This window comes from Zea mays, chromosome 3 (assembly GCF_902167145.1).
Source record: "Zea mays cultivar B73 chromosome 3, Zm-B73-REFERENCE-NAM-5.0, whole genome shotgun sequence".
NCBI lineage: Eukaryota > Viridiplantae > Streptophyta > Magnoliopsida > Poales > Poaceae > Zea > Zea mays.
In genome coordinates this window covers 164,990,740-165,004,905 of record NC_050098.1, presented here as the reverse complement: position 1 = coordinate 165,004,905, position 14,166 = coordinate 164,990,740, and the positions used below count along the sequence as shown (strand labels likewise).

Here is a 14,166-nt window from a genome sequence, read left to right as displayed (position 1 = left end):
CAGAGGTGCATCTGCGATCAGGAGAGCAGGTCTCCGGAACCCTTCGTCTTCTAGATCCTGCACCGGGAGAGGGCGAATAAGGTTTTTGGGAAGCGTCTTCACGCGACTGCTCGTGATCTGCTGATTTCGCTACTTCGACATCGTCGACCCTGCTGATTCCGGCGCGTGCCATCTATCAGTAAGTCTAATCAGTACGCATCATCTGATTTGGCTTGTTATTTCAGTTCTTCTGATTTGGTCATGATTTATATTCGAAATTTAAACTGGAATTTGTCTAATTACTCAACATTCCAAAAACCTTATTGTAGACAATTTCCTAGTTTTTCTATGGCTGCTTTTGCCGACGCGCTGAAGCCAGAAAAGTTTAATGGTATGCACTTTAAGAGATGGCAAGTCAAGGCCACGCTCTGGCTTACTGCTATGAATGTCTTCCATGTTAGTAAAGGCAGACCTGAGGGTCCACTGACTCCTGAACAGGAGAAAGAGTACGACCATGCCAATACTATGTTCACGGGAGCCGTTCTTAGCGCCCTTGTTGACCGTCTGGTTGATGCGAATATGCAGTACACAGACGGGAAAGAGTTGTGGGATGCACTTACTACTAAGTATGGTGCATCAGATGCTGGCAGTGACCTGTATATCATGGAGAGCTTTCATGATTATAAGATGGTTGATAATCGCTCTATTGTAGAGCAAGCTCATGAAATACAGTGTATAGCCAAGGAGCTCGACCACCTTAAGATAGTCCTTCATGACCGATTTGTGGCTGGGTGCATTATTGCAAAGTTGCCTTCTACATGGAGGAACTTCGCCACAACTCTGAAACATAAGAGACAGGAGATATCAGTTGAAAATCTGATAGCGTCTCTGGATGTTGAGGAGAAAGCTCGGGCTAAGGACACGGGATCTAAAGGAGGCGAGGGCAACTCCAGCGCCAACATGGTTCAAAGGAACCACAACAAGGGCAAAGGAAAGCCAAAATCTAACAAGCCCAACAAAACTACCAACTTCAAGAAGAAGAAGAACAAGGCTGAATTGACATGTTTCGCATGTGGCGAGGCGGTCATTTTGCCAAGGATTGTCCCGATCGAGCGGATCGCCGTGGCAAAAAGGGCAATGTCAACACAGTGGTCGCTAGCAATGAGGAAGACAAAGGGTATGGTAATTTACCTTTTATCTTCTCAGTATTTCAATCACCTAGCTGGTGGCTTGATACTGGTGCTAATGTTCATGTGTGTTCTGACATTAACTTGTTCTCTTCTTATCAGGGCGCCCGGGATTCTTCTGTGCTAATGGGGAATGGGTCACATGCTTCTGTTCATGGCACTGGCACGGTGGATCTGAAGTTTACTTCGGGAAAGATCGTGCAGCTGAAGAACGTGCATCATGTCCCTTCTATACACAAGAATCTCGTTAGCGGAACCCTTCTATGTAGAGATGGGTTCAAGGTAGTTTTGGAGTCCAATAAATTAGTTGTGTCCAAGTCTGGACAATTTATTGGTAAAGGCTATGATTGCGGAGGCTTGTTCCGCTTTTCTTTGTTAGATTTCAATAATAAGTCTGTGAACCATATTTGTGCTAATGTTGATGATCTTGCGAGTATTTGGCATTCTCGTTTGTGTCATATTAATTTTGGCTCTATGTCTCGGCTTGCAACCATGAGTTTAATTCCGAATATCACCATAGTCAAAGGTTCTAAGTGCCATAGTTGTGTGCAGTCGAAGCAACCTCGAAAGCCTCATAAGGCTGCTGAGGAGAGACACCTGGCACCGCTAGAACTCATACATTCTGATCTTTGTGAGATGAATGGTGTGTTGACAAAAGGTGGTAAGAGATACTTCATGACATTGATTGATGATGCGTCTAGATTTTGCTATGTATACTTGCTAAAAACTAAAGATGGGGCTTTAGACTACTTTAAAATCTATAAGGCTGAAGTTGAAAACCAACTAGAGAGAAAGATCAAACGTCTTAGATCAGATCGTGGTGGCGAGTTCTTTCCCAAAGTCTTTGATGATTTCTGTGCAGAACATGGCATTATTCATGAGAGGACTCCTCCCTAGTCACCCGAGTCAAACGGGATTGCTGAAAGGAAAAACCGTACGTTGACTGACCTGGTGAATGCCATGTTAGACACTTGTGGTTTATCTAAGGCATGGTGGGGGGAGGCAGTCCTGACTTCATGTCATGTTCTGAATAGAATTCCTATGGGCAAAGAAGAGAAAACCCCTTATGAGAAGTGGGTTGGGAGAAAACCATCACTTTCATACTTGCGCACTTGGGGGTGCATGGCGAAAGTCAATGTACCAATTATTAAAAAGCGCAAGCTTGGTCCAAGGACAGTGGATTGTGTTTTTCTTGGATATGCTTCGTGTAGCATAGCATATAGATTTTTAGTAGTTAAATCTGAAGTTCCTGATGTGTATGTTGATACTATTATGGAATCACGTGATGCTACTTTCTTTGAGCATATATTTCCAATGAAAGACATTCATAGCAATTCTAGATACTCTTCTGAGATAACTCCTGAACATAGTACACCTATTGAGAGTTTTGAACAGCCACATGAAATTGTCCTAGAGGAGGATGACAATGATGCTCCTAAAAGGAGCAAGAGACAAAGGGTTGAAAAATCCTTTGGTGATGATTTCATTGTGTACCTTGTGGACGATACTCCTACTACCATTGCAGAAGCATTTGCATCTCTAGATGCAGATGATTGGAAAGAAGCAGTTCATAATGAGATGGACTCCATTCTTTCAAATGGTACATGGGAAGTCACTGATCGACCCTATGGATGCAAACCTGTGGGTTGTAAGTGGGTGTTTAAAAAGAAGCTCAAGCCTGATGGTACAATTGAAAAGTACAAGGCTAGGCTTGTGGCTAAAGGCTATACTCAGAAAGAAGGAGAAGACTTCTTTGATACTTACTCACTTGTTGCTAGAATGACCACTATTCGAGTACTACTTTCTTTGGCTGCCTCGTATGGTCTCCTTGTTCATCAGATGGATGTAAAGACAGCTTTTCTTAATGGAGAGCTGGACGAGGAAATCTATATGGAACAGCCTGATGGATTTGTAGTAAAGGGTCAAGAAAGCAAGGTGTGCAAGTTATTGAAATCTTTGTATGGTCTGAAGCAAGCACCAAAGCAGTGGCATGAGAAGTTTGACACGACTCTAACGTCTACAGGCTTTGCCATTAATGATGCAGACATGTGTGTATATTATCGCTGTGGTGGGGGCGAAGGAGTTATATTGTGCTTATATGTTGATGATATATTGATATTTGGCACAAACATTGATGTGATCAATGAAGTCAAGTCTTTTCTATCAAAGAGTTTTGATATGAAAGATCTGGGAGAAGCTGATGTGATTCTAAACATCAAGCTGATTAAGGCAGATGGTGGGATTACTCTCTCGCAATCTCACTATGTTGAAAAGGTTTTGAAGCGATTTGGCTTCTCTGAGTGCAAACCTTCTCCAACACCTTATGATCCCAGTGTGACACTGCGAAAGAACAAGAGAATTGGTTTAGACCAATTGAGATACTCTCAGATTGTCGGTTCACTCATGTATCTTGCCGGTGCAACAAGGCCCGATATCTCGTTTGCTGTGAGCAAATTGAGTAGGTTCATGTCAAACCCCGGGACTGATCATTGGCATGCACTTGAGCGGGTTATGCGCTACCTACAAGGTACAATGAGTTATGGAATTCACTATTCTGGTCAGCATGCAGTACTTGAAGGATATAGTGATTCGAACTGGATATCTGATGCAGACGAGCTTTATGCCACCAGTGGTTATGTCTTTACTATTGGTGGAGGTGCGGTAACATGGAGGTCATGCAAGCAGACCATTTTGACGAGGTCAACCATGGAAGCCGAGCTAGCTGCACTTGACACAGCAACCGTTGAGGCAGAATGGTTGCGTGAACTCTTGATGGACTTGCCGGTGGTTGAGAAACCAATACCAGCTATCCTTATGAACTGTGACAATCAGACAGTGATTGCTAAAGTGACGAGTTCTAAGGATAATGGAAAGTCATCAAGACATGTCAAAAGACGTTTGAAGTCTGTCAGAAAGTTGAGAAACTCCGGAGTTATAAGTGTGACTTATATTTCAACAGATAAAAATCTGGCAGATCCTTTTACCAAGGGATTACCACGTAATGTGATAGAAATCGCATCGAGAGAGATGGGTATGAGACCCGAATAAAGTTGCCATGGTGGAAACCCAGTCTATGTGATCGGAGATCCCGTGAATTAGGTCCTGGGAAGAACAAGCCATTGGTGAACTGAGGAGAGTAACCTTTGACCCTCTCTAAGTAAAGATGCAATACTCTCAAATGCTGTAAGGCAGGTTGGCTTTGTGCCTTAATGTGTTCTGTTGGCTTGTATTAGCGAAGATGTTGTCCTGCAGAACATTCTTTGAAAGAACACACCTATATGAGTTAGACTGTCTAACGTCGCAGTCTATGAGATTTGGGTGATCTCTAGTAAACTCATGAAGAGACCTTGGAGTACGACGTATATGCTCCACCCGAGAAGGGGACTACTGGTAGCCAAGTACTGGTCATGACTTCAAGTGAAACCCATTCACGCAAAACTTGCAATTCAAGGCATAGTCCATTGTCCAAGTTGTGGGTTGGTGTAGCTTGGAGTTCTAGGCGGAAGTTCAACTTAACAGTCTCTGCTGAAAAAACTAGTATATTAAACAATAGTGAACAGTGGCGAAAACTGCAGATGGACATTTGAGATCTGGTGGGGGATTGTTAGGATTTATGGGCTTGGCCCAATAAAGAAATTCAAATAAATCCCAGAAAAATCTCAAAAGCCCATACAAGAGGATGGCTAAAGGATAGGTGGAACCATTAGCACCATATTGCTAGCTCTAGTGGAGTAGAGCTAGCTTAAATATGGAAGCCACACTCACTCACCAAGTCATGGATGAGAGGAGAGAGTGTGGAGAGCCACACGCGCGCGCGCTCGCTCGCCTCGCCTCGCCTGGCCGGGGCGGGGCGGGGCGAAGGGCGCGGGCGCACGACATGCGCGTGAATGGTCCGCCGAAATCCGGCCCCTCGCCTTGCGGACTCAGCCCTATAAAAGGAGCCCGACAGCCAGCCTCCAAATAATCCCAGTTCGCTTTCGCCTCTCTTCATATCTGAGCTGTCTTTTAGTTCCCTTCGTCAGGTCTCCGGAACCCTTCGTCTTCTAGATCCTGCACCGGGAGAGGGCGAATAAGGTTTTTGGGCGAATAAGGTTTTTGGGAAGCGTCTTCACGCGACTGCTCGTGATCTGCTGATTTCGCTACTTCGACATCGTCGACCCTGCTGATTCCGGCGCGTGCCATCTATCAGTAAGTCTAATCAGTACGCATCATCTGTTTTGGCTTGTTATTTCAGTTCTTCTGATTTGGTCATGATTTATATTCGGAATTTAAACTGGAATTTGTCTAATTACTCAACATACACTCCCTCTCTTTTATAGTATAAGTTATTTTGGTTTTCAAATACATAACTTTTAAAATATATCTAGACATAGTATATATTTAGATATGTAGTGAAAGTTATATATTTAAAATGCTAAAATGATATCTAAATTGTAACGGGTGCAGTACTGTGTACTGAACAGTCTTCGAATTAAGGCACATACTGTTGTTCATATAGTTGGGAGTATATATAACGAGCGTGCACATGTCCATGGTAGAAAAGTGAATGCGCGTGTATTGCTAGAGTGTCTGCATTTCACTGTATCATACTTCCTTGTTTTTTAAAGGGCTGCAAGAGCTTTGCTTCGAAGTTCAAAAAAAAGGAGTACAGACAATATTTTTCAGAGAAAAACAGCAACAACACAATGACTATTTTCTTTGAGTGATGTGTTATCTTGTCCGATCTGCAAGCAATAAGACGGCAGGGCTTGACCAAATAAATCTAAGGAAGCTTGTCGATCGACCGCGGCGGCGGGCGGCACATGGCGGCCGGAGAGAGCTCCGTCGACCAATCGGCACAGGGGATGTATACTAGTTTAACATATCGTTCCCCGGCGGAACCGAGCGCGCCATCACGTCATGTTTCCAACGCCAGCGCCGCACATGGCGACGAACGGACAGCCTGGCGCGCGGGGCTGCTGGCCACGGGTGTGGATCCACTCCATCCGTCGAGCCCGGTCGCCGGCTCGCCGCAGCGAACGAAGTCCCGGCCATGCATGCCCCGTCGTCGTCCATTGTCCTGTCCAGATGAGGAATCTAGGGGCGCATCAGGAATCAACCAGCAGGTTAGGTGCCGTGCGTGATGCAGATGCAGCATGTGTGGCCTTCCTTTCCTTCCTGTTTATACACATAAATAATTTTAGGAAAGAACCACCCACCTTTTTTTTCTGCATATATACACACGCATGGTGGTCGTTTCTGTTCATCGCTTATCACCACTGTGCTTCGTTCCATCAGCATTGTTTATATATAATAATAAAAAAGCAACCACCATGCACGCTTTGTTCGGAAAAAAAAAAGCAACCCATGCTTGCAACAAAGTTGGGTGCGCGGTTAGTTAATTGGCTTTCAAAATATGATTGCTAAGTCAAGCCAAGCATTTGACAAGCTATGGTTTTAGCTATCATTTGGTTTGTTACAGAACTTGTCAACCTCTCACATTTGGCTTGCCAAATCCATAACAGATTTTTTTTAATCTGGCTTTGGCTTGGCATGCATGACAAATTTTGGTTCATACTATCATTCCGTTTGACAAATCTTGGTTCGTGACTATTATTATTTGGTTTGCTACCAAAATCTCTCAACCTCTCATATTTGCCTGTGGCTTGACAAATGTATAACGATTATTTTTTATCGGATTTTGTCTTCCTAAATCTTTGGTATGACAAATTTTGGGCATAAACCAAGCAGGACACCACTATATGCAATGCATGCATCCAGGAAACTACAAAGCATAACATACACGAAGGCATGTGTAGAATGTTCTAGCTTTTGCTGCAGGCTGCAGCTGTCGTCTTGTTAGCCGAATGGCACGTCGCCGACACCAATGGCCGAGAGATCAGGTATGTCCATGCATGTACAGACAGGACTAGTATAGCTAATTAACCACGACATGACACAGCCACGCACGGGCCCAACTCACAAACCAAACCATGCACACAAATTTAGCGTCACACAGCGGGTGGCTCTACTACTCGATTATATTTAATATATCATCTCCTAGCACGCTACATGCTTAGCACACACGACGGAGGTTACCATCGTCATCATCAGTTCAGCTGTTTCGAGCTATAGCTAGCTAATAGTAACTTGGAGAACTAACGATCGATTGGTCGATCGATCAATATATGGCGGAGTCTGCTGCTCTTTCAGATGCTCACCGCCATCTGGCTCATGGCGCCGGCTCCCTGCTGCCGAACCCGCCGCACGCCTTCCGGAGACCTCCCCTTGCAGGCGCCGCTGACCCCGTCGACGACGGCGTCTTCAGGAGCACCGGCGGCTGCGGCTCTCCCTGGACCTGCTGGACAGAGGGGCCTGTGCTTGCCTCCCCCGCTGGAACCACTGCCTTGCTCTTGCGCCGGCGGGGGCCTTACCTTCACGCCCCGTATCAGCTGTGGATATATATAGGACACAAGGGGGGTTTCAGGGTTCTTGATGAGTTGCTGCTGAAGTAAACCAATTCCATGAACAGCGAGATCAAAAGATGCCACTATGTCCTTGATTGCCATCCAGGCATCCACATACAAACAGTGGCATGCAAAACGGTTGCGTAGATTTGGATTGCAGTTTCAAGGACGACAACACGTTTGAGTTGACTAATGATGCAGGCATATGGACCAGAAAAACGAGCATTATGTAGCAAGGAAATAGTCGGCAATAGAAGAACATACATATTTGCCCGACTTGACATCGGAGTAGATCACTATGAAATCCCCCTCCTGAAGCTCGTTGGAACGAACAAATTCCCCTGCAGGTTGAGAAAGAAAAACAGGAAAAAAAGATCAGACAGACCATAACGACGAAGAATCGTTGTCAAGGTCGGATGGATGGAAATCATAACGTTAAGATCCTCTCACCTGTGTTCTCCAGCAGATACATTCTGCTCTTGTTGTTGGGCCAAAACCTGCGTGCATGCAATAAGGAGCTCAGCTGATGAAAGCACTGACATTGCACTGGTAACAGTCGATACTATACCGTATATATGAATAATAATTTTAGTTTTCAGCAAGGTAATCCAGTTTTGGAAAAAAAACATCACCAGATCATATGAGAATCCAAAAAAACAGTTACCTCATTTTCATAGAACCTGCACTACTGGAACAAGTTGTTATTATTATTTTCGCAACTCGAATTACTAAAGATTAATAAACTTCATTAGTATGAGAAAGCCAAACCAGAAGAAAGAGCCACAAGACGACGACGAAGAAGAAAAAACGCGACTATGGCTGCTGCACAAAGATGTGCACCTAGCTGCCAAACACTAGTACAAAGAAGCTCTATAGTGGCGGTTTAAAGCTATTTGCACTGGCGTTTTTTAGTGTCGTCAGTGCTAGGGGTCAGTTGTTTATTCGAATTCTACTGGCCCCTAGCACTGGCGTCACTGAAAAACGCCAGTGAAAATAGCTCTAGGAACATCACTATAGAGCTTCGCTGTACTAACGAGAGATCCGGAGGACTGAGAGACCATGTTTACTGTGGTGTCCTGGACTGAGAGACCATGTTTACTGTGGTGTCCTGGCAATCATATTTTGGACCGAACAGAAGATGCCATTTTCAGAACAAATATCACCTGACCTGGTGGTAGTGGTATGTTATATATCAGGCTTATCAGCAAGTTGGAGAAGATGCATGTTTATTGCGTGCAGAATTCCGTGTAGACGAGTGCATGCCACTATTTGCTCCTCGGATTCTCATCGTACACTATATTCATATGACCCACTTGCCAAATTGGGAAAGAAAGGGACCATGCCACAGATGTCGTACTCATGCCATTTACTATCTCTGGCCCAGTGGTTAGTGGTATACTACCTATATATCTCTCCCTGCCCCCAGTAGACGACCATGCACGAACTGCAGGCAGCAGCTCTCAATCAATCAATCAAACAAACAAAGGAAAAGGAGAAGGAGAAGAAACAGATTCGAGGAAAACAGCAGCCAGCAACTGGATTTAATTTATGGATGCTCGACGTCTGTCCCTAGACCAATGATGACACACACACTCACCTGTACCGCATGTTCCACACGCGCGACGTTCCGATGTCCTCCATGGGGATGGAGATGCCATCCCTCGTCTTCAGCTCCGGCAGGTGAACCTCCGCTTCCTTCTGAATCGTCCAAAAACAAGACAAGGCGACGATTTTTAGTTGAGATGCCAAACCAACCACGGCCCAGTTCAGTTTAAAAAAGGCAAGGCGGTTTTGAAGAACAGATTCAGGGGCAGTTTGCGAGCTTTGGTATATATGCGTAGATCTATATATATGACCTATCCATGGCCGATTTTAGTTAGTTCAAGAACAGAAAGTGACCAAACTGATGCAACAGGCATGCATGCACGCGCAATGCAAGCTAAGGGCATGTTTGGTTTCAATTAGTTCTAGGACTAAACTTTAGTCCTAGGACTAAACTTTAGTCCCTATATGTTTGGTTCTAGGGACTAAATAGATTCTAAAGTCATTAAATACATTGTCCAAAGACTCAAATACCCTTAGAATATACTCATGATATTAGTTATCTATAAAAAGGTAAGGGCAACATGATAATTATGAGCTTTTAATTCTACTGGCAATCATTTTAGTCCATATTTTAGTCCTAGTGTTTGGCAAAAAAGGGACTAAAAGGGACTAAAAACTAGAGACTAATCTTTAGTCCCTCTAACCAAACACCCCCTAAGTAGATAGATCTATATGCGCAAGTGGGGGGTATAGATATGATGCAGATCATGAAGGGCCGGCCGGCGTCTGTCTCACTTTGGGGAGCACGATGCGGCCGAGGCTCCCGACGTCGCTCTGCTTCAGCACCTTCTGCAGCAGGAACCGCAGGTTCTTGTCCGCCTTGGCGCCCTGCAATCCCACACACATGTTCGTCCATCAGAACCATATACGCGTGAGTGAACACCCGAGGAGCACACGCATCGAACCCGTACGCGAGCGAGCGTACGGCACACGCGCACGTCGATTCTATTGCTCGACAGCGATGTGCGTCTCTCTCTATTCGGAGCAAACGCAAGAACACAGATTGGTATAGATCTCGTGCTGGCTAGCGATGCCAAGCTACGCATGCATGCACCTGCCGCTTATCTGAAGCCGCTGCGAGGCGGTGGTGAATGTCGTCCTGCCGAGCACCAGCAGGCGCGGGCTTTGTCTGTGGCGCCACCGCCGCCGCTTCCAGCGAGGGAGGCGGCGCCCTTGATGAATTGGACTTGGAGAGCGGGTTCTGGACCTGCTGCTGGCTGCTCGGCGACCAGAATCCCCAGCCGCCTGCTGACGGCGTGACCGGGCCGGAGTGCGTGGACCGAGGGGACGGCTCCTGCAGGTGGACGGAGGCCTGGATCTGGCCCAGGCTCAGCTGCTGGCTGCGCTGCTGCTGCAGGCAGGACAGGCGCCGCTGTCTCGCCATGCGCTTCTTGCGGGCCTCCTTGGTCGCCGAGGCCTCCACGCCTGCCATGCGCTGGGGGGCCACTGAGAGGTGGCCAGCGCCGGCGCCGGCGTACTGCCCGCCGAATCCGGGGGAGAACGGCTGCGGCATAGGGTAAGAGCCCGTGGAAGCCCCAGGCGGTGGGAACGGCACGTACTGCTGCGGCCAGGCCATGTTCGCGCCGTGCATGTCGCCCACAGGCGGCGGGGAGAACGGTTGGCTGTTCACGACCACGCTGCTCGTGCTGGGGCCCTGGTGGAAAGAGTACTGTTGGCCTGCCGCGCTCGGGTACACCGCGTCGCCGCCGTACGCAGCAGGCGGCGTGAATGCCTGCTGGTGGGGCATCCAAGATGTGCCGCCGCCCGCGGCCATGTCCTGTCCGCCGGCGGGGAACTCGTATCCTGGTGGGTTGGCGACCGGGCTGGGGAGCTGGACGTGCAGGCCCGCCTCCTCCTCCATCACGTCGCGCGGGCGCTTCCTCTGGAGGTGGTGGTTCTGCACCCAGGTGAGGATGAGCTTGAGCAGCTGCATGGTGCCCTGGCGCCCGCCGCCGAGCCGGGCGGCGGCGGCCTCGATGGTGGAGCGGCGGAGGCGGATCCCGCGGAGATCCTCGGCCGAGATGTTTTCGCGGTTGCTCGTGAGCCACTCCATGAAGAACCGCGGCAGCTCCTCCCCCTCCGACGCATCCATGCAGGCCTCCTCTCCCCCTGTGGTCCCTTCCGGCACGGCTTTCTCTTCACTCATGCCGTCGCCCACCGGCTGCGGCGGCGCCGACATGGCGTTCTCTAGCATCATGCTAACCCCCGGGAACGGCTCGGAGTCCCACGGCATGGAAAGCGACGCGAAGTCGAGGAGCTGGTCGATGTCATCGAGCGCATCAAACCCTTCTCCGGCCGAAGCAGGCTCGGAGGGCTCGCCGCCGGCTCTTCCTGCCGTGTTGGTGTAGGCGCTGGAGGAGTTTGACGAGGAGTTGGACGAGAAGGTGGAGCTGGACGGCGACGAAAGGCAAGGGAAGTCCGGGAGGGAGGGGAACGTGTCTTCAGCGAACATGAAATCATCCGCCGCCTCCCCTCCGATCTCCTCCGCGGGGGCCCCTCCCATGTCGCCACCGTGCTCCGGCGGGTTCTCTTGGGAGTGCGGTGGCGACGAGCCGGCGGAGGCTTCCATGCAGAGAGACACGACGACAAAGGGAGGAGAGAGACGGTGTCTGTGTCTGCCGCCGCCGCCTCTCGGGTGTAGGTGTGGAGGTGGGTGCAGTTACTGAGGAGACGAACAGTGCAAGCAGGAGGTGGAGAGGGAGAAGAAGAGAGAGAGAGAGGAGGGAACCGAGATGCGGCTGCGTGACACACGTGGCGACCGAGGGGAGCGCTCCACCGCCCACGCCAGCCTCTCCTCGGCCACCATACTTCTCACCCCTGGCGCGCACCCTATACCTCTCTCGGAGACGTGGGGCTGAAGATAATGGACCCACTTTGTCATAGAGGTATCACAAACTATTACTGATTAGGTTTCTCTGTGCATGACCCGTCTATGGCATGGGCCGAGCGATGCTGTCCAACATGTCAGTGTCTGTGTGTTTTCAGGTCTCGCCTCTTCGCCGCGTTCTAATTTGACTGCTCCAGAAACGGAAACGAGAGAGCGCCCATGTTTTTGGTCAGTCAATGAGGCGTGGGCCCCGCGAGCCCGTGCGTGGAGAAAACAGCGTGCGCGTAGCTGCTTCGGCGCCGTAGGATGTCCGTGTCGCCGGCGCGCCGACTGAATCCCGAGTGTTGGGACGATTCCTGACCGTCCGATGCAGTCTCTGCGTGATCCCACGGACGGAAGCTCCAGGATGGTGCCACTGGCTTGTCTACGAAGCAGAGGAGTTTCTCTACGCGCACGCGCGGAACCTACACGGTGTGGGTGATTCGGGGACTTGAAGGCGGGCACGACGACGTGGAAGTGGAACCCTTCTATTTGGGAACTTTGCGTGTAGTATACTTAGATGGGTGGATTGTACTAGTAGTAGGAGTTCCTTTGCAAACTCCTCGGGCTTTTTATTATTAATCTGCGGTCCTCCTCTTACTTCATCTTTGGCTCTATGTACTTATGTTCTTTTAGCATTTTCCCACCTGTGCATTTACAAAAAAAGATGACTGGCGTTCTTAAATATGGTGTCAACCGAATTTTCGGGTCTGCTAGCTATGCCAAAAAGATATTTTGATGACAATATATTTATGGTGGAAGATTAATTTGATAGGTTTCATGTGGTTGTCTTTTGGAAGGTGGCGCAATTAATTTCTCTATGCAAACGTGAGAAACCCACAATTGGACTTTTTTTGGAGGCGTTGGTTCAGGTGGGCCACGGCACATTCTAAATATCACAACAAAGCAGTAAGCTTACTAGTTTAAATTTTGTGTTCTAAACGTTATAGTTTAAACTCTATTTTTTATTTTTACACCCTAAGACGCAACATCCAATATATCCTTACTTTACAGTAATATTTAAAAGATTCTCTCATCCATATCTAATTTCTATTCATCAGTGTCCTCTATATCTCACCATCTATACATAAATACTTATATTAGAGATATATTTTGCTCTAGATTTTTGCACGTACATATTTTTATATCCTTAGGGCTAGTTCGGTAACTTCATTTTTCCAAGAGATTTCCATTTTCCCTAGAAAAAATGAACTAATTTCCTTGGAAAATAGAAATCACTTGAAAAAAGGTTGTCGAACTAGCCTTTACATATCTTAAGTTATTAATCTTTGTTTAAAATATTAAAATGGGGTAGATGGGAGGGCAGATAATATATATAGAGGACGAACGTCCTCTAAATTTAAAGGACATTGTTAGAGTAGATAGGAGAGATAACCTCCCCTATATTTAGCGTACATGAGAGGATATCGGCTACTGCTAGACTCAACCTAAACCCGAGGGTTGAGTTCATCACTACTTTGCATATTTACATTGTTCAAGATTAGGGGTGGCATTTTTAAACTGAAGACTGAACCCAAACCTGAGCAGAACCCAAATAAACTAAATTGTCAGCCTATATTGGGTTTTGGGTTTGGGTTTGGGTTTGATTCCTACATTTGCTATAATTCAGGAGTACATATGTACGGGTTAGGGTTCAGTTTTTGGTCCCAATAGACCGAATAACCCAAAATATAAAGAAACTCTTGACATGTGATGATATTATTATGTGATTTATGAACTTATAAGCTAAAAATTATGATGCCATCTTACGGGCGTGGGAGGGGACCAGAGCCTACACGACAGACACTCCTTAGATGAAGTTGTCGCACCATCCGCGTTGTGTCTGCAGCCGAGAGAGCAGAGCCTCCACGTCTTAATTTCGTCTTGGACACGGTCGGGGAGCTCCTACTCCACAATTGTGGAGATGCAAGGAGCTCGATGGAGAGGAAAGCGAGCGGGTGGGAGGATGAAAGTCGCCTAGAGGGGGTGGATAGGCGGAAACTGAAATTTACAAACTTTAAGCACACTTCAAGCCGAGGTTAGAGTTAGAATAAAATTGAAGTCCGGAAGAGAGGGCGAAAAC

General features: G+C 47.5%; 1 protein-coding gene across 2 annotated transcripts; it reads right to left on the bottom strand.

Annotated features, from left to right (window-relative positions):
• Window positions 1–6,959: 6,959 nt before the first annotated feature.
• Window positions 6,960–11,932, bottom strand: LOC542523 (viviparous 1). Of its 2 annotated transcripts, none has more exons than XM_008675217.4 (6): window positions 10,272–11,932; window positions 9,953–10,045; window positions 9,210–9,307; window positions 8,063–8,109; window positions 7,877–7,953; window positions 6,960–7,597 (listed from the first exon to the last, which is right to left on the bottom strand). In XM_008675217.4, exons 1-6 carry the CDS (start codon window positions 11,784–11,786, stop codon window positions 7,355–7,357), a joined length of 2,073 nt encoding a protein of 690 aa, XP_008673439.1. In that variant the 5' UTR covers window positions 11,787–11,932; the 3' UTR covers window positions 6,960–7,354.
• Window positions 11,933–14,166: the final 2,234 nt, after the last annotated feature.

Coding starts and splice junctions, on each gene's coding strand:
- LOC542523 (XM_008675217.4), bottom strand. CDS start 11,786: ATGGAAGCCTCCGCCGGCTCGTCGCCACCGCACTCCCAAGAGAACCCG. Junction 9,308..9,952: donor GCCGCATCGTGCTCCCCAAA/GTGAGACAGACG, acceptor ACGATTCAGAAG/GAAGCGGAGGTTCACCTGCC. Junction 7,954..8,062: donor GTATCTGCTGGAGAACACAG/GTGAGAGGATCT, acceptor CTCAACCTGCAG/GGGAATTTGTTCGTTCCAAC.